Below are 17,406 nucleotides of genomic sequence, written 5' to 3' on the forward strand. Positions count from 1 at the left end.
TAGTGTGGATTATACAGACAAGACATGACATATTTATTGACTGAGGTTTAAGATTTTGTTGAAGTTTTTGGACAAAGCCAGGCTTGCCTTTTTCCCACCTTCTCCAGTTTTTATGCTAAGCTAATATATGATATAGAAGAGAATGGTATGTCTTCTCATTTAAATTCCATTGTCTCTTTAAATGTCAATTATGCCTTTAAGTTTGATTTGAGACAATGATGGAGATAATTCCCCTCGTCCAAATCCTTGATGAGACTTGTAAATGTAATGTACGTATAGTGCCTTTAACCAAGAGTTTCAGGTATTTTAGGTCCTCTAACTGATCTCCTGATTGGTAGAAGACTGCTATGCCTCCTTTACCGAATTTGACCATATTTCATATTGTTTGACATTGTAATGCTTGATGTGTAACAGTTTGGTTAAGCTTGATTTGTTTTCTGTTGAAGGGAGAGAAGAGCCTAGGCTGTGTATTAACACTGCTTATTTTTTTTTTGCTGCGGCGCGCGCACAAATTACAGACAGGTAGTGGATCATGAGGAGATATTCACTGATTTTGACAAAAAAAGGATTTTGACAACAAGCGCTGACTCCAACTTTAAATGCGTTGGTAAAAAAAAAGATGAAGGAATGATAAATGATCAAAGAAAAAGAAAAAACTCAAACTGGAAAAAAAATACATTTGTAAGATTTTATTTATATTTTATCAGCATTATTCAACAAAGGTGGTTTTCCCCCGGAGTGAAAACTATTTATTATATGTATACAACAAACACCGAGGACAGCTTTAAGTTAAGGAGTTGTGTGTTGTTCTGGCAGAGGAGGAAGAGAGTTTATTGTGTGTTCTGTGGACATTCAGCAAACGGAGGGTTCGTCGACGGCGGCCGCTCCTTCCGTCACGGCTTTGACGCATTTGGCCATGGTCTGTGAAGCCCTGCTGATAGAGTCTGAAACAACACACAGGGGAAAGTGGGTGTGAGGAGATTATAGGAATATTTTTTTAAAGTTGTAGTTTTTGCGCTATTGAAAAAAAACTACACTTACCAGTCATATAGAAGTCTTTTGCTGTGAGTTGAGGCGGTACCAGAGGAGCAGCTATGAGGTCCTGGTTCACAGCCTGTGGAAACATCATGGAAAGATGTGTGATCTTTTTGCACCCTTTATCTGGTTGTGTGTGTCATTTTAAATGGATGAAATAAGAGATATCGCGGTTTTTGATTATTATACATTTTTAAATTAGGTTTTATTTATTTAACTTTTTTATAATAGGTTATTGAGTTTGGATTGATGAGCAAAAGTGGCAATTTTGTCCTTTTAAAATAATTAAAATATGCAAGAGTGAAGGGGTCTGAATCCCTCCTTCAATTGCTGTGGTTGTATCAATCAAGTGCAACAAATACCAGCTTTTTTTCACACTTTATTGTGAACATTCTTATCAATTAGGCCCATCTTTGTATTAACTTGTTGTACACTTGTGCACATAAGGATCTCAACTTTAGAAAAATGGTTTCAAAGTTGGATTCCAAATAGATTTTTTGTATAGCGATAAAGATGGATGTGAGTGTGTGCGTGTGTGATACTCCACATTCTCTGTACCTGTGCGAGTTCATTAGCCTGTTTGAAGTAGTTAGCCTCCTCTAGGTCATCGTAGCGGACCAGGTTAGGAGAGACGTCGGCTAGTCTGGAGCGCACCTCCTCCAGGGTGTCGTAGGGCAGCGTAACACCGGCCAGCTAAGAACACACAAACACACATTATTATTAGAGATTTCTAGGGTGTGTGTGTGAGAGTGTGAGTGAGTGAGTGAGTGAGTGAGTGAGTGAGTGAGTGAGTGAGTGAGTGAGTGAGTGAGTGAGTGAGTGAGTGAGTGAGTGAGTGAGTGAGTGAGTGAGAGTGAGAGAGTATTAGAATGTGTAAGTGTGTGTGTGTGTATTAGAATGACGGAGTGAGAGTGTGAGAGAGAGTGTGTGTGAGAGAGTGAGTGAGTGAGTATTAGAATGCGTAAGTGTGTGTATTAGAATGAGTGAGTGTGTACCTCAGACACAGCCCTTAGGATCTTCCAGTCCTCGCGGGCCATGCCTGGCGCGGTCACAGCCAGGCGGGTGTGTTGACTGCGGCCTTCAGTGTTCACGTAGGTGCCGCTCTTCTCCGTGTAGGCGGCGCCGGGCAGCACGATGTCCGCCATTGGTGCTCCTACGTCACCGTGGTGACCTGGAAACGGGAAAGTTAGAGTGCGTTTAATATAAGAGTATTTACAGAAGCTATGGTGGCCCTTTAAGGACATCCACCACTGCCTCAAATCTCTCCACAATATCAAGTGATGATGTGAAGGTGTATTTAGTTATTTATTCTATAGTACTTCCTGTTGGTATTCTAACAGGTGCATTTCCCGAGGATGCCCACTATATATAAGAATGCGTAAGGCCGTTAAGTTTGTTTGTTCTGTGCTACTGTAGACACATGGCAGCTGGTGTGTGTGTGTGTACCCTGGTAGATAATGAGGCTGTCTTTAGGCAGGTCTGCTCTGGTGATACAGCCGGCGTCAGCTCCCAGCAGGAACAGCACTTTGGGGGGATTGCTTCTGATGGCGTCCACGCCCGCCTTGTAGCCCAGGTCCAACGCAGCCACCTGACTGGCCACTCTGTTACACACACACACACACACGGTATGAGCAGGAAGCATGAACTTTTACCTCACATTAAGTCATTAAGGTTTGATAAACTCTGTTTAGATGAGGCAGGTTCTTATGACACAGTAAGTATTTTGAACCAATCACAGCAATTCTCTGTCCAAAACGTTCTATAAAAACAATGACTGTTGCCATGGAGACCATGATAGGCCTTGCCCACAAAGTCCTGAACAAAATGTATTTTTCGATCAGATTTTTGTAAAAGCTAATCGAGACACCCAACTTTGATAGCATATATTGATTTTCACTAGTTTAGAGCAGGTTTTCCACAGTACTCATGACTTTGTTTGTGAGTTGTACCTGTGCAGGACGTTGAGCACCTTCCAGCCCGGCTCCACTCCACTGCTGCTCCTGGCGTTCTGAGCGATGGTGGACACCACGCTCAAAATGGCCGCCCCGTCCTCCCTCTGCAGACAGCTGCTGCCCACGACAACCACAGGACGCTTAGCCGCTGAAAGGACCTACAACACAAAACAAAATAAATTGATAAATTCATTCAACACTTCTACTGTAAGTAAACTGAGCACCAAAGTCAAACTCTGTCTGTCTGTCTGTCTGTCTGTCTGTCTGTCTGTCTGTGTGTGTGTGTGTGTGTTACCTGGCAGAATGGGTGTGTGCCGTCAGCCAGCTCCTTCAGTACTGCGGTCTCCTCTCCCAGGTGGTCGTAGTTGTAACTCAGATCCACCTCGTGACCCACCATGGCCACACGCAACTCATTGTGAAGCCAACTGGAAAAGCAAAAGGGAAGACGCCAGTTACAAGAGACATAATAGAATGAGTTATTGGCCTGTGGGGGAGAAAAAGTACAAATGCATATGCCATGAAATTAAATATTCATGCATAGCCCAGCCCTATGTATGGTTGTGATGTGTGTGTTTTTACCTCTTGCGTATGCGTGCGTTGAAGAGCGGGGCTTCGTAGCGCGGGTTGCTTCCTACTAGCAGCAGGAGGTCACACTCCTCCATGCCAGCGATGCCAGAGTTCAGCAGGTAGTTGGAGCGCAGGTCAGAACTACAAGGAGAGAGGACAAAGTCAATTAACTGTCTGGAGAGTGATCCTTTCATTGAATTTAATAGCAGCTATTTTCTCCTGGCTCTAACTTTGCATACATCATGTACTAATACTGGTAACACTAGGCAGCAGGGTGCGCAAGAATGGAGAAAGACTTTATATTGATTGCAATACTTAGTGTAAATGATGCTAAATTTTAAAAATGCTGTTCTCTTAAATTTTTGCCTTTTTCTTCATTGCACTCATTGAATAGTTTTTATTTACACCAAGCAGTTCTTCAATTGTGTTTCTGAAAATGGGAATTCTTATGAGTCTATTTTTCGGTTTGGATTCGGCTGCTTTGTAAAGCACTTTTTAATTACCTGCCTGGTAAAGGTAAAAAAATAAAAGTAATGTGGATTTTAAAAGTGCTCTATAAATAAAGGTATTATTGTATTGTTATGTAATGTTATAGTAAACATTCCAAACACAATGACAGGGCCATAATAGTCAATAGTCTCTCACCCTGCCCCCGCCATGGGGAAGAGCTCCTCAGTGCAGAGGTTCTCTGAGTCCAGTCTGTTGAGCAGATCTTTGAGGGAGACCAGGGCTTCAGCGTCAACCAACCCACCTGCAATGGCCGCCACCTCATTACCCTGCACGCTCTGAAGCTACACACACACACACACACACACACACACACACACACTTAAGCATACAGACAGAATATGATAACAAAAGGCCACAAATGACCTCTGGTAATAATAATGTATTAATTTTATTTGGCGCTTTCCAAGGTACTCAAAGACACTTTACAATAAAGTGAGTACACAAGAAAGTTAAAAACAGGTTTAGCAATAAAGCCAAACACAAAAATCGCCATATGATGTTCAGTGTAATGTAAATATGTAAAATAAATATGTAATGTATGTAAAAAAGTTATATTATCATTGGCTGAACGCTATTCTGAAGAGAGGTGAGTTTTGATAAGTGATTTGAATAGACGGGAATACAGGGGGGATATACAGAGCTAAAGACTTACTGCTCCAGCCACCCGAGTGAGAGCGTCTTCCCAGGTGGTGGGGGTCAGCTGACCTGAGCCATCCTTCACCAGTGGCTGGGTCAACCTCTGCCTCTTCAGACCATCGTAGGCAAACCTGTGGACACATTTAAGGATGGCAGGTATAAGTGTATAAAAAAAAAGACATGGTCAGCCTCAGCGCCCATGTAGATGTAAAAGGCACATTCTAAAAGGTTATAAAAAAACACTGATTTTCAAGTGACTATACACTTATTAAAACTTTCCTATGAATGTTATATTCCCTTTCTGAACCAGTCTGTTCAGAATAAATAAATAAATTCTACGGGCTGGGACTAAAGATCCTAAAGGTGCAAATTCATTCATCTTTAGTGATGTCTTGCCATGCAGTTTCAGTTTTATTTACAAGGGTATTTTGTATGTGTTGCAGAAAGACACTAAAACATTTTTTTTTCTTAAAGCGACAGTAACAGGGGGGCACCCTTAGCTCAGTTGGTAGGACGTCCCCCCATGGGACTCGGCCAGCAGCGGACCCGGGTTCAATTCCAGTTCTCTGCATGTCACTCCCCTCTCTGCCCCATTTCAACTCTGTCTCTACACTATCAATAAAGCATAAAAATGCCAAAAAAAAAAAAAAAGCGACAGCAACAGTATTTTGTTTACCCAGAACTCTCTGCAGACAGCTTGACAGGGACTATTTATTAAATTTTTTAAGCAATGATACACCAATTAAAAACATACTTTCTACCAAGTCTGTCCTTAAAAAAAAATGGAAATAAATTCTACAGTGTACCTTTAAAAAGCATGTCTTTGTATTGTACCTGGTCTTGTCAGAGATCCACTCTTCGTTGACGTCTTCGTTGAGCCGGGGCATGACCCTCATCACCTCTCCTCCTCTGGTGCTCACCACAATGTTACTGCCCACCGCGTCCAAAACGTCAATGGACTCCGTTTTCCTGCATACAACAGCACAAGACATAAGCTTTAGTAAAATGACACCAGAAAACCCCATATATCCCATCCTATTTACTGGTTGAGGGATGTTATATTACTTCTCAAAACTCAAGAAATGTGATTGAAAATTTTCAGAGAGGCTTTGAAGAATTTGTGGTGCCCCTTTATTTCTCACTACCCAATGACTGAGTAATAACCACCCTGTCCGTCTGGTAACCAATCTACTCCTTTCAATGCTTGTATGAATGTGTGTTTGTATATGTGTGCTATATTTGGCAGGCATTGTCTATATTAAAAAAGCTAAAATAGACAGTATGAAGGTTCCTTTCTTGTACAATTATTTCTGTATATTTTATTCTTGGTATTATGGTTCGTTTTTGGGAAGAGAAAAAAAAAATCCCACACACAAGAATAACCAGGGAAAACCAAGCACAATTGAAATGTATGGGCAGAGATCGTTATTTTAAGTGTGTCTCTATAAAGTTTCTTGCTAAACGTTAGTGTAGGCTACTGTTTGACTAGTCATCCCTAATAATACAAGCAAGGACTGAAAAAATGAATGAATTAATGAATTAAGAAATAAAAAAATAAAACCCCTACCTTGTCTCCCATGGGCGTGCGGTGAAGGCGTAGGGTTTGGAGGTGAGCGCTCCGACAGGACACACATCGATCACGTTGCCGGACAGTTCAGACATGAACATCTTCTCCACGTACGTCCCGATCTGCAGGTTGTTCCCTCTGCCTGTGGTTCCCAGGTCCTCCACTCCCGCAATCTCACTGGCAAAACTAACAAGAAGAAAAATAGGCAACATTTAATTTTTTGATTCCAATTCTCATTTGATTTCAACAAACGACATGGGCTGCGTTCCACTCCCCATACTTTCTGCTATTTAATTATGGTATAAATAAAGATTTTAGATGTCCCAATTCTTGTGATTTGTCGATTTAGTATGCTTAAAAATACCCGGATGTCTACTAGATCCCGCCGAGATTTTGAGTGTTGAAAACAGCATCCTATTTGGGGGCGATTCTGACCCACCACAATCCAGTGAAGATCGGCAAGATCAAGGTGCAATGTTATGATGAAATAAATAAGTATAAGTATGTGCCAAGTGTAGAATACTGCCAAACTAGATTCTTTTTATTGTCAGATGTAGTATGTAGAATAGAAAGAAGAAAGAGGATGAGATTTGAAACGCAGGAATGGTGTCCCACGACTAGGAATTTACATACTCGAATGGGATTGGTCGAAATTAGCCTACAGTACACAAAACGTTCAGTCATTTGGTCATTTTTTTTAACCCATATTCTCATTTGCAAACATTGGCTTCCACTTTTTCCCCACACCAGACAAAGGGGCTGCAACACCCAACTACAGTTTGTCTTCTCGGCTTGGCATTAGAATTCATTTGATTGAGACTTTAGTCTACCATTCACATTCACTACGAGATAAAAGCTCATAAGTTAGTTTCACATTTGTATTAACAGTACAATAGGCTGATATTTATACCACAATAAGGTGATGCATCATGATTTATTGGAAGAAACCAAGCACTTCCATTTTAAAAATCAGACATTCAGCACCCCTCCGATATAGACAAAATGGAATGATCCACGTTTCATTAACACATTTGGACTGTGAGATTGTCAGTTGAATGGGAGGGGGTCCTTTATATTTGAATGGTCAACACTAATAAACTGTATATATGAATGTGTGTTTTTTTCCTACATTAGCCATACATACCGGACACAGCGTGTGCACTGAATGCAGCGGGTCATGATTGTCTTGATGAGCGGTCCGATGTTCTTGTCCTCCACAGCTCTCTTCCCCTCTGTGAAGCGACTGCGGTCCGAGCCAAACTGCATGGACTGATCCTGGGGAAGCAAAGCAGACAGAGGGGTAAGCAAAAGACATTAAAGGTGCACTATGTAACTTTGGGGTGTGACAGAGAAGTGAACATTTTCTATGGTATGTTCTCATATCTGAATAAACACACTTTCCCTGGATCCCTGAGAACACTGTTTGAAGTTAAGAATGCTTCCTGAAAAGTTACTGTTTCACTGTTGTTGTTGTTTACAGCCACAGGGCCCACAGTTTGGTTTAAGAAAAAAAGTATTCTAGTCTTACGTTTGGTTCAAGGTTCCTCAAAAACCATTATTTAATACTAAGAATTAGATGTAGAGGAAAAGGTTTTTGTGAATTGACTGCAGGCTCTGCAAATGTAAACAAACCTCCACTTCCCTGAAACTGCATAGTGCACCTTTAAAAAGGAGAAGTAAGCAATATTTTTGTGTTAAATCACTCTATATTCACACAGAAATCACAGTATGCACAGTTCATAAGACAGGTCTTCCAGTCATTCAGCTTTGCAGTTATTGCCAGATCAAATTTTGAGTATGCCGCTAATTTTTATCCAATCAGGAGACAGAGCGCTATAAAGAGGCGGGTCTCTTTGCCCCGTGAACGATGACTCGCTGCTCTCCATCGTGGCACTATCTGATGAAGACGGCTGTGTGTTCATGTGGTGGTGACGTAGGGATGAGGGGAGGGGACCGCTAACTGCAGTCACTGACAGGAAGGTAGCTAAAAGGACCATATCACTTACTGAACCTTTAACAAACTAATTTAAAATGGTTTTAACATATCTTTTTGACCTCCATACACATGTTATCTAGTTACCTGCAGGTCACACTCTCCTCCCTGGTCACAGATGGGACAGTCCAGTGGGTGGTTGGCCAACAGGAACTCCATCACTCCCTCTCTGTTCAAAACAAAAACACACACACACTCATCAAACCTAAAACTATGCTTTATCCACTTGACATTTTATGTTTGAAGTTTATATCATGATTTAAATACGTTACGATGATTTATATTTTACCTAGCTTTGCGTGTTTTCTCTGAGTTAGTGAGAATGTTCCAGCCCTTCATGACAGGCATGGCACAGGCTGCTACTGGCTGAGGAGGACACAAGAGAGCAAGCACACGCACGCGCACACGCACACACACACACACATCAAAATCTACTGAAATAAATGTCTATGCTAAAGTTTTCTTGTCTGGTTTTTCTTTTGTTTAATTAAATACAAATGCAGACAAGTTGCTGTTAATGTATCCACCTATGCACAAACTTTATGCACTCCTATGTTACCTTTGGAACTTTCTCAATCTCCACCAGACACATGCGACAGTTTCCCGCCACCGAGAGGCGCTCATGATAACAGAACCGGGGGATCTGGACTCCTGCTTTCTCACAGACCTGAACAGAAATACAGTATATACAATATGAAGGGGAACATGAAATTGAAACGTCTGTATTTAGTTGCTGGAGGTAAAATAAGGGGGGCGGGGGAGGGGGGTGTATTACCTGGAGCACGGTAGTCCCAGGCTCCACCTCAAACGGTTTCCCATCCACTAACACTTCCACCATGTTGCTTGCAGCGCGCGCCGAAGTACGCACTGAAAGTGGACACAAATTTTGCCAAATACACTCAAATGAAATGAATTTAATTCAATTATTTACAAACCTATACTACAGATAGGAGAAACATGCATTGGTCAAAATATATGTGATGAAATGACATAAATGACATATGACATAAAAAAGGTATCTAAAATATTGCTTGATGATAACAATAATACTTACAATCAAAGCCTGATCTTAAAAACTACAAAACTACAAGTATGCAGAGAGAAACTGCTTCATTAGAGTGAAGTGAATAGTGTCCAATGGTACCTCGACATACAAACAAACACCGATGTGTACACTACACACCCACACACACTATTAGGTCTTACCTGTGTTGGAGGGAGACAGGCTGCTCTTGGCGGCTCCGGCAAGAGCCCGACCGACGGTCGGCAGACGCAACATGATGCTGGAAGAGGGAGACCAATTGATTTTCTGTTCATCAACTCCTTGTATTAAGCCCTAACCACAACTAGTAAAAATCAACATGGAGTCCTTGTTTGTTGACAGATTCTGTACTCAATCTTTAATATTCTCTATACTGCATACCTTATTATAGATAGATAGATAGATAGATAGATAGATAGATAGATAGATAGATAGATAGATAGATAGATACTGAAGGCATCCAGTAGCAGCATACATTGGCTACATTTTAACAAATTTCAAAAATTATTCTATTAAAAGTATGCTTAATTCAGTCCAGCCCTTGGTTCATCAATAATAACAATAATACAAATTGTGTTTGTAAATCATGCTATGTAATAGTATGTAAATCCTGTATGCAGATATCTAAACTTCACTGTCAACAATAACAAGTGATATTGACACTGTGCCACGTACTTTACGTCTTAATGAGACCATGCACGTTGAGCAAAAGCTGAATTTCCAAAACATATCGACTCAAGAAAACATTAGGCACGATTAAATACAGTGTTTTAAAGCAATGTGGACATGGAAATAAGCTCAAAGGTAGCTTAAACGTCCCCGGCTCGCAGGCTAGCGTTAGCAAAGAGTAGTCAAGGACACGAGCACTGCAGTGTTGTAAGAAGGTTATCAGGGTTAATAAGGTCAAACACTTCATTTTTATACGCTCTGGCAATTCAATAACATCTGAATTTAAACATTTATAAGTGCATACTATGTTTGAGGTTCTTACCTTTTGCTATTTGGCCTTCTTGACCAGAACAGCGGTGATCTAAATCACACCAGACCAATAGCTATGGCGTATTTAGCGGAAATAGCATAGCGTCCTTTTTCCGTTTGAAGTGAAACTCGAACTTTCACAATAAAAGAAACACATTCACTTAATTTCAACATTTCAACAACCAATGCAACAGTTCTTGACGCCTTAGAGATTGTGCTGATGCCTCCCCCCCCATATTTATATTTTATTCTACACATATGTATACCCTTACTATTGTTGGTTTGATCGAATTGATAATTATAACTTTATGACAATTTATGAAGGAAAATGGAGGAATACATTAACACTTTTATTTTTCGTATATTTGCCGGGTGTTTAAGAACTATTGTCTATTTTCAGTGAGGGGAACGTATCAAGACCATAGATAGTATATAAAAAAGGTCAAGACATAAATCTCTTTATAATTACGCCTCTATACTGCCATCATGTGGTCACACTGAGGTACTACATCCACAGGTAAAAAGCAAAAGGGACGCAAAAAATCAGTGTAGTATTGAAGGCACGGACTGTGTCGCCCTCTGGTGACCATGATGAGGTACTACACCTACAGGTTTATTATAGTCAGTCAATTAGTAAATCCATTAATTACACATCATAACTAATAAAGCCTCACTGCAGTTAAGAAATAATCAACTCTGGCGTCTTGTATTGGCAATGCTTTGAAATCTATCTATCTATCTATCTATCTATCTATCTATCTATCTATCTATCTATCTATCTATCTATCTATCTATCTATCTATCTATCTATCTATCTATCTATCTATCTATCTATCTATCTATCTATCTATCTGTTTATTTATGATATGTCTCTTCCTTTTTAATTATTTATTTAGTTGTAAAACATTTTTACCTTCGTGACCCTGGCGTTCAACCTCCGACTACATTTCCCATGATGACTCAGCTGTTACCGGAAGTAGCTACGTGTTCAGGACAGTTCAGGAAGCGTCTACGGCTACAGAACAGAACAGAACCGAGCAGGACTCGGCGCTTTCTTTTTTTTAAGGAGTACAACAACAACAACAAAATCGGTGAATATTATTCAGATTTTTTGTGTAGATAATACCCTAGAGTCGCCGCTACGTTTACGCCAAGGTGGTTAGAAATACGAGCGACAAGGCCTTCACATCTTATTAAACTAGTTAGCAACAAGCTAACAGCGTCAACTTACAAGTGAATTCATTATGTCAACGCTTGTTGGGGGGTAAAACTGCTTGTGCGCATTACGTTACGTATAATGACATTGGTTTATATATTAATACAGTTGTTGACGTAACTTAGTCAATATGCATCAGAAGTTTGCAATAGCATCTTCTGTGTTGTCATTCTTCTTCTAGCCTATTTTGGTAAAACGTCAGTGACAGCATTCTATGGTACACGCCCCTTATAGCTACAATAAACATTTTCTTCCACTAACTTACACACCACAATTCAAGATACAGAACTGTTTTTTTGGTATGTCTAAATTTCTTTCAAGGTTAGAGTGCTATCTATTAGTTTATTTACTGTTATTAATGGGCAAAAAGTCTATGCAAAGACAGTCATTATATGTGTACAATACTTTGGATAGGGCCATTCTTAGACAAGACAGTCAATAAAGTTACGTTACACTCATTTACATTTTTAAGTAGCAAAGAGTCAACAATAAAATTTGGTAATATCAATACACGATCATGAGGGGGTGATATCTCGAGCTGATCCTTTCCTGTGTGTGTGTGTGTGTGTGTGTGTGTGTGTGTGTGTGTGTGTGTGTGTGTGTGTGTGTGTGTGTGTGTGTGTGTGTGTGTGTGTGTGTGTGTGTGTGTGTGTGTGTGTGTGTGTGTGTGTGTGTGTGTGTGTGTGTGTGTGTGTGTGTGTGTGTGTAAATTTACCCTGTGTTCCAAATCGCATACTCTTTCTTTTTTCTATTCTACATACTACATCTGACCATGAAAATAATCTAGTCAGGATGCAGTATGCAAACAGTTGGGACATAATTTTACTTATCTATTTCATCATAACATTGCGCCTTGATCTTGCCTCTTGCTTTTATATCCGTGACATTCCCGTTTGTTTTCATACGGAGGCTCAGTCGATGTGATGTCACTTTCGGTGTGCACTGGATTGTGGGTCAGAATCACCCAAATAGCATACTTATCTCAACACCAAAAATCTCGGCCGGATGTAGTAAGCATACTGAATCTGACCACAAGAATTGGGACATCCTAAATCTTTTTTATGTATTTAGTATGGGTATTGGAACGCAGCCTAAGCCATTCAATTAGTCTGTCCTTACCTCCATGTTGTCCTTTCCCCCTTCTCTTTCTAGTCTTCAAGCCAGCGCCATGTTGCCGACCACCTTGCCGCATAGCAACGGCACGCCGGGCTCCAGGGACGCCGCTCGCCACACGGCCGGCGCCAAACGCTACAAGTACCTGCGGCGGCTGCTCCGCTTCAAACAGATGGACTTTGACTTTGCCCTGTGGCAGATGCTCTACCTGTTCACCTCGCCGCAGAGGGTCTACCGCAACTTCCACTACCGCAAACAGACCAAGGACCAGTGGGCCAGGGACGACCCCGCCTTCCTGGTGGTGCTCAGCGTCTGGCTGTGTGGTAAGTCATCGGACAGTGTGTTATTTGTTGGGTGGTAGGACGGCCTACAGAGGAAAAGGGGTCCCACCAGTAACCATGAGGTCGCTGGTTCAATCCCCGGCAAAGGACATAAGGGTGTTATTTGTTACATTGGTGGTGGCTGGTATTACATCTGCGGTGCCCACAATCTCTACCATTGTGTCCTTGAGCAAGACACTTAACCCCAAACTGCTCCAGGGGGGGGGCTGTACTATGGCTGACCCTGCGCTCTGACCTCCTCAGAAGTAGAAAACTTGAGAGGGGATATGAGTAGAACAAATTGCAATGTGCCCTGTGTACAATTGACTAAAATTTAATGAACTTAACCTGACTTAACTAAATTTAATATAAATACATATTGGTCAGTCAGGTCTTTATGATGGGGCAACTGTCTGTTCCATTTCCAACATCTCTCTTTTTAAAGTGGCTTTCCTTGGGACTGGTTCAGCGTAGTTCATTTGAATCAGTGAGGGTGCTTTCACACCTGCAAGTCCACTTCTAGTCCACTTCTAGTTAGCTAACTTTGTACCAGAATCAACAATGATACATTGTGTTCTCGCAAAGGTTTGGTTCTCTTTCACACATATAGTTTGATCTGGTCTGAATCAGCTGATGTCATGAGCCATGTGGAAACGTTCTCTTCACTCATTGGTCAGATAATCTAACCAGTAAAGTGTGTGTGTTCCTCCACAGTGTCGACAATAGGCTTTGGTCTGGTGCTGGACATGGGCGTGCTGGAGACCCTCAAACTGCTGTTGTGGGTGGTTCTGGTTGACTGTATAGGAGTGGGACTGCTCATATCAACCCTAATGTGGTGAGTAGTAGGATGCAGTATAACAAATAACATTGCCTTAAGTTACAGTAAGCCAATGGTAACCTCTTAACATTAAGATGGAGCCTCTCCTGAACATGTTCTTTTGTCTTGTTCCAGGTTTATCACCAATAGATACCTGCTGAAACAGCCCAGCAAGAACTTTGACGTGGAGTGGGGCTACGCGTTCGACGTTCACCTCAACGCCTTCTACCCGCTGCTAGTCATCCTGCATTTCCTGCAGCTCTTCTTCATTAACCGTAAGTACACTGCCTTGCTGTATCACTGTTGTTTGAAATGTGAGTTATAATTGGCAATGAAACTATAAGACAATGAAGTACATACATAGGGTTTTGTTCAAGGAAAAAGGTCAAAATGGCCCCCGTCTCACAGGTATCTTTGTGTGTTTTTTCAGACATCGTGGTGATAAACTCTGACTGGTTCCTGGGATACTTTGTGGGCAACACAATGTGGCTGATCGCCATCAGTTACTATCTCTACATCACGTTCTTAGGGTACAACGGTGAGTCCCATTCACACTCATGTATGGAAGCATGTGGGTGTGTTTGAAGCCGAAGGTATTAGATATGGATCCCTTTTTATAGTTGATGTAAGCAGACAGTAGAAATAATTAGGGATGGGACCGATCCGATCCAATATCGGTATCGGGTCCGATATGGCTGCAATCTACTTATCTGATTGACAACTCCCATCCACATACCGATCCATAGTCTGTTTTTAATTATTTTTTAAATTATTTTAACTATGAGAGAAAAATTAACTTTAAGACCAGAGCTATGTTATATAGCACAGTTAAAGGTAATTTAGCAATTAAAAAGTTGAGTTCTGATGTTCTTCTGTATTCAAATTGTTGAACAACCTTAAGCCTTCCTAATCTTACACATAACATCACCACCAACAAAGAAATGTATAATAATTGTGATATCTGACAGTATCAGAATTGGATCGTACTGAAAAATAGTGGATTGGTGCATCGAGACAAGGCTGTGTGTCTGTCTGTCTGTCTGTCTGTCTGTCTGTCTGTCTGTCTGTCTGTCTGTCTGTCTGTGTGTGTGTGTGTGTGTGTGTGTGTGTGTGTGTCACTGTTCTAATATGTGTCTTGGTGTTTTCCCACACAGCGTTACCCTTCCTGAAGAACACAGTAGTGCTGCTCTACCCCTTTGCAGTGCTGGCTCTCATCTACGTCCTGTCTGTGTCGCTAGGCTGGAACTTCACACAGGGCCTCTGCTGGTTCTACAAGTACAGAGTGCAGTGAGAGAAGCAATATTTAGGCCCCTACCGAAGGGTTGGACACTAAAATCTGCCCCTAAACTGACTCCAGATCTGCTTTTTTCGAACTCACGTGTAGGTGACAAGGAATCCATATACAGCCCTCATGTCGGTCGAGAAAGGACTGTGGTCGACTATTGGGTTGATTGATACTGAGCTGGTGGACTTTTGGCTTGACTCTCAATTGAGGTTTTTGGGTTTTTGGAGCTCCACAGTCGGTGAACAACGATGTGTTTATGGACTAGTTTGGGAACATGAGACACAGCCTTTTTTGTTGTTGATTCTTTTTTTTTTTAATGATTTGTAAATAGTATTTTCTGGCAGGTTGTCATATACACAGCGATGATTGTTTCTGAAGAGTTTTTTCCTAAAACGAAAGATTTAAAAAAAACAAAGCTGTTTTATTAAAGAGATAAAAAGTAGAAAAATGGACGAACAGCGACATTCAACATTTTGCTTTTTTGTTTTTCTCTTAAAGTGTACATTCCGAAGCACTTCCATTAAAAAGGTTTTATTAACTTAAGTTGCCTCAGTTTTATACCCAAGAGTGATACATCTGAACAATGCTTTGCTTTGTACTTACATGCAAGTGCCTCACAGTGGCGCTGTTGCACTGACGTTCTTTGGTTAAAATTGGTGTGTCGATGTAAAACAAACAACTTAGCCTGTTACACTGTCAATTATGGAAAATTATCCATTATGAACAACACCCCAAAATATCTCAAGGTCTATGAAAAATAAAAAAACAAAGTGATTTGTATTAACAAAAAAAACTCTCCTATGCGAACTGGAAACCTGAGCTTTGGTTTAATTATTTTGCTACATTTCATATCAAGAAGAAAAAAACTTGCTCAAAATAAAGAAATTAAAAAATAACCTTTAAATGAGGTGTATATGTTAATCTAAGCACTAAAACTGAATGAACCTGTAGAGGAATGTGGTGTTAAATAGTATATAATGAAATGAGTTTTGATGGCTGCAAAGTGTCACAACCATTTGAACACTAGTAACACATTGGAGATACACATGACAGTCATTCTATGGAATACAATATAACTTAAGAGATATAAAACAATTAGTAAGTCATTTGTATCAAGGAAAAAAGTTCAGATAACCACTGTCCTATCCAAACTGGAATCAGTCTAAAGTTTTCAAAATCTAAAGAATTACTAAAAGTTAAACTAATGGAGAAAATACAGCAATTAAAAAAATGACTTCCAAAGAAGTTTGGATATTTGGCAGTCAACAGAGGACAAGGAAGGATACGAATTAAATTAAATTATACTTTTTTTGGGGCGGCAGTGGCGAAGTGGGTAGGGAGTTTGCCTCTGGTGTGCAGGGTCGGAGGTTCGATCCCCCGCCTACCCGCCACATGTCGAAGTGTCCCTGGGAAAGACACTGAACCCCGAATTGCTCCCGATAGTTAGCTTAGTTAGCTAAGCACCCTAGTGCTAAGCCTACCCTGCGTGGTAGCTGCTGCTATCGGTGTATGAATGTGTGTGTGACTGGGTGAATGTGTACAAAAACAATGTAAAGCGCTTTGGGTCTGTGATAAACGGAGATATAGCGCTATACAAGTCCATTTACCATTTTTCTCCCTTGTGGAAACATGTATTGGATGCCATCTCTGAACAACTTAGCTTCAGGTACAATAAATACCAATGAACAGATGTGTGCTGGTTTGAATCTGCCCAGGTGTTTGGCATCAATAGATGAGAATTCCTTAGTATATAACTGGGTGTGTTTTTACAGGTATGTGGACAATATCCCGTGCACATTAAATTTGCCTTGTGCTGACTTGCCTTACCCATCTTTCCTGTAATTACATATTCATTTGCGTTCTCATGCCCTTCCCACCTCACTGCTCACCTTATTATGTATTTGCCGTTGCCAGATTCTTGGCCTAACCCTCATAAAAAATGTTTTAGGCGTGTTCTAAACAACAAGCGGAAAGTAGTTTGGCCTCAATTCGCATTGTAATTTATGGGAATCGAATTCAGGCCCGAAGCATTGTGCTTTCACAAATGTAATAATAAAGGTGCACTATACAATTTCAGGGGATCCAATTTTCCCTTGAGGAAAGTTTGTTTATTCAGTTATGAGAATATATCTTAGAAAATGTTCACTTCTCGTACATACCCAAAGTTACACAGTGCACCTTTAAAGAAAGAAAAGGGACACATAGGCTTTAATTGCTGAAATGTCTTAATATAGATATATATTAATATGTTTTAACTTGGATGTGTGTTTGAAGGTGCCATGATTTGCTACCATTCAGTATCATGAGATCAGGACTATGTGACTATGTTCTTCAACCAACATAGTACTGGGCCAAACAATGTATTTAGTTTATGA

General features: G+C 40.7%; 2 protein-coding genes across 2 annotated transcripts; one reads left to right on the forward strand and one right to left on the reverse strand.

Moving 5' to 3' along the window:
• Nucleotides 1-680: 680 nt before the first annotated feature.
• LOC307270005 (NADH-ubiquinone oxidoreductase 75 kDa subunit, mitochondrial-like) lies at nucleotides 681-10,369 on the reverse strand. Its single transcript, XM_080053129.1, has 19 exons — nucleotides 10,294-10,369; nucleotides 9,467-9,543; nucleotides 9,036-9,127; nucleotides 8,820-8,927; nucleotides 8,550-8,626; nucleotides 8,348-8,429; nucleotides 7,412-7,542; nucleotides 6,268-6,453; nucleotides 5,535-5,669; nucleotides 4,717-4,831; nucleotides 4,200-4,345; nucleotides 3,567-3,695; nucleotides 3,283-3,412; nucleotides 2,985-3,145; nucleotides 2,482-2,636; nucleotides 2,031-2,206; nucleotides 1,594-1,728; nucleotides 1,042-1,114; nucleotides 681-944 (listed from the first exon to the last, which is right to left on the reverse strand). Exons 2-19 carry the CDS (start codon nucleotides 9,537-9,539, stop codon nucleotides 853-855), a joined length of 2,196 nt encoding a protein of 731 aa, XP_079909255.1. The 5' UTR covers nucleotides 9,540-9,543; nucleotides 10,294-10,369; the 3' UTR covers nucleotides 681-852.
• An 889-nt stretch (nucleotides 10,370-11,258) lies between these two features.
• Nucleotides 11,259-17,305, forward strand: unc50 (unc-50 homolog (C. elegans)). The gene is made up of 6 exons (XM_080053261.1): nucleotides 11,259-11,371; nucleotides 12,649-12,932; nucleotides 13,644-13,764; nucleotides 13,882-14,021; nucleotides 14,177-14,284; nucleotides 14,901-17,305. The coding sequence occupies exons 2-6, from the start codon at nucleotides 12,665-12,667 to the stop codon at nucleotides 15,035-15,037; spliced, it is 774 nt and encodes a 257-aa protein (XP_079909387.1). The 5' UTR covers nucleotides 11,259-11,371; nucleotides 12,649-12,664; the 3' UTR covers nucleotides 15,038-17,305.
• The last annotated feature ends 101 nt before the right edge of the window (nucleotides 17,306-17,406 follow it).

This window comes from Ammodytes marinus, assembly GCF_949987685.1.
Source record: "Ammodytes marinus genome assembly, chromosome: 24".
Lineage (NCBI taxonomy): Eukaryota > Metazoa > Chordata > Actinopteri > Uranoscopiformes > Ammodytidae > Ammodytes > Ammodytes marinus.

Coding starts and splice junctions, on each gene's coding strand:
- LOC307270005 (XM_080053129.1), bottom strand. CDS start 9,539: ATGTTGCGTCTGCCGACCGTCGGTCGGGCTCTTGCCGGAGCCGCCAAG. Junction 3,146..3,282: donor GCACACACCCATTCTGCCAG/GTAACACACACA, acceptor TTTGTGTTGTAG/GTCCTTTCAGCGGCTAAGCG. Junction 2,207..2,481: donor CAGCCTCATTATCTACCAGG/GTACACACACAC, acceptor TCCCGTTTCCAG/GTCACCACGGTGACGTAGGA.
- unc50 (XM_080053261.1), top strand. CDS start 12,665: ATGTTGCCGACCACCTTGCCGCATAGCAACGGCACGCCGGGCTCCAGG. Junction 13,765..13,881: donor CTCATATCAACCCTAATGTG/GTGAGTAGTAGG, acceptor GTCTTGTTCCAG/GTTTATCACCAATAGATACC. Junction 14,022..14,176: donor GCAGCTCTTCTTCATTAACC/GTAAGTACACTG, acceptor GTGTTTTTTCAG/ACATCGTGGTGATAAACTCT.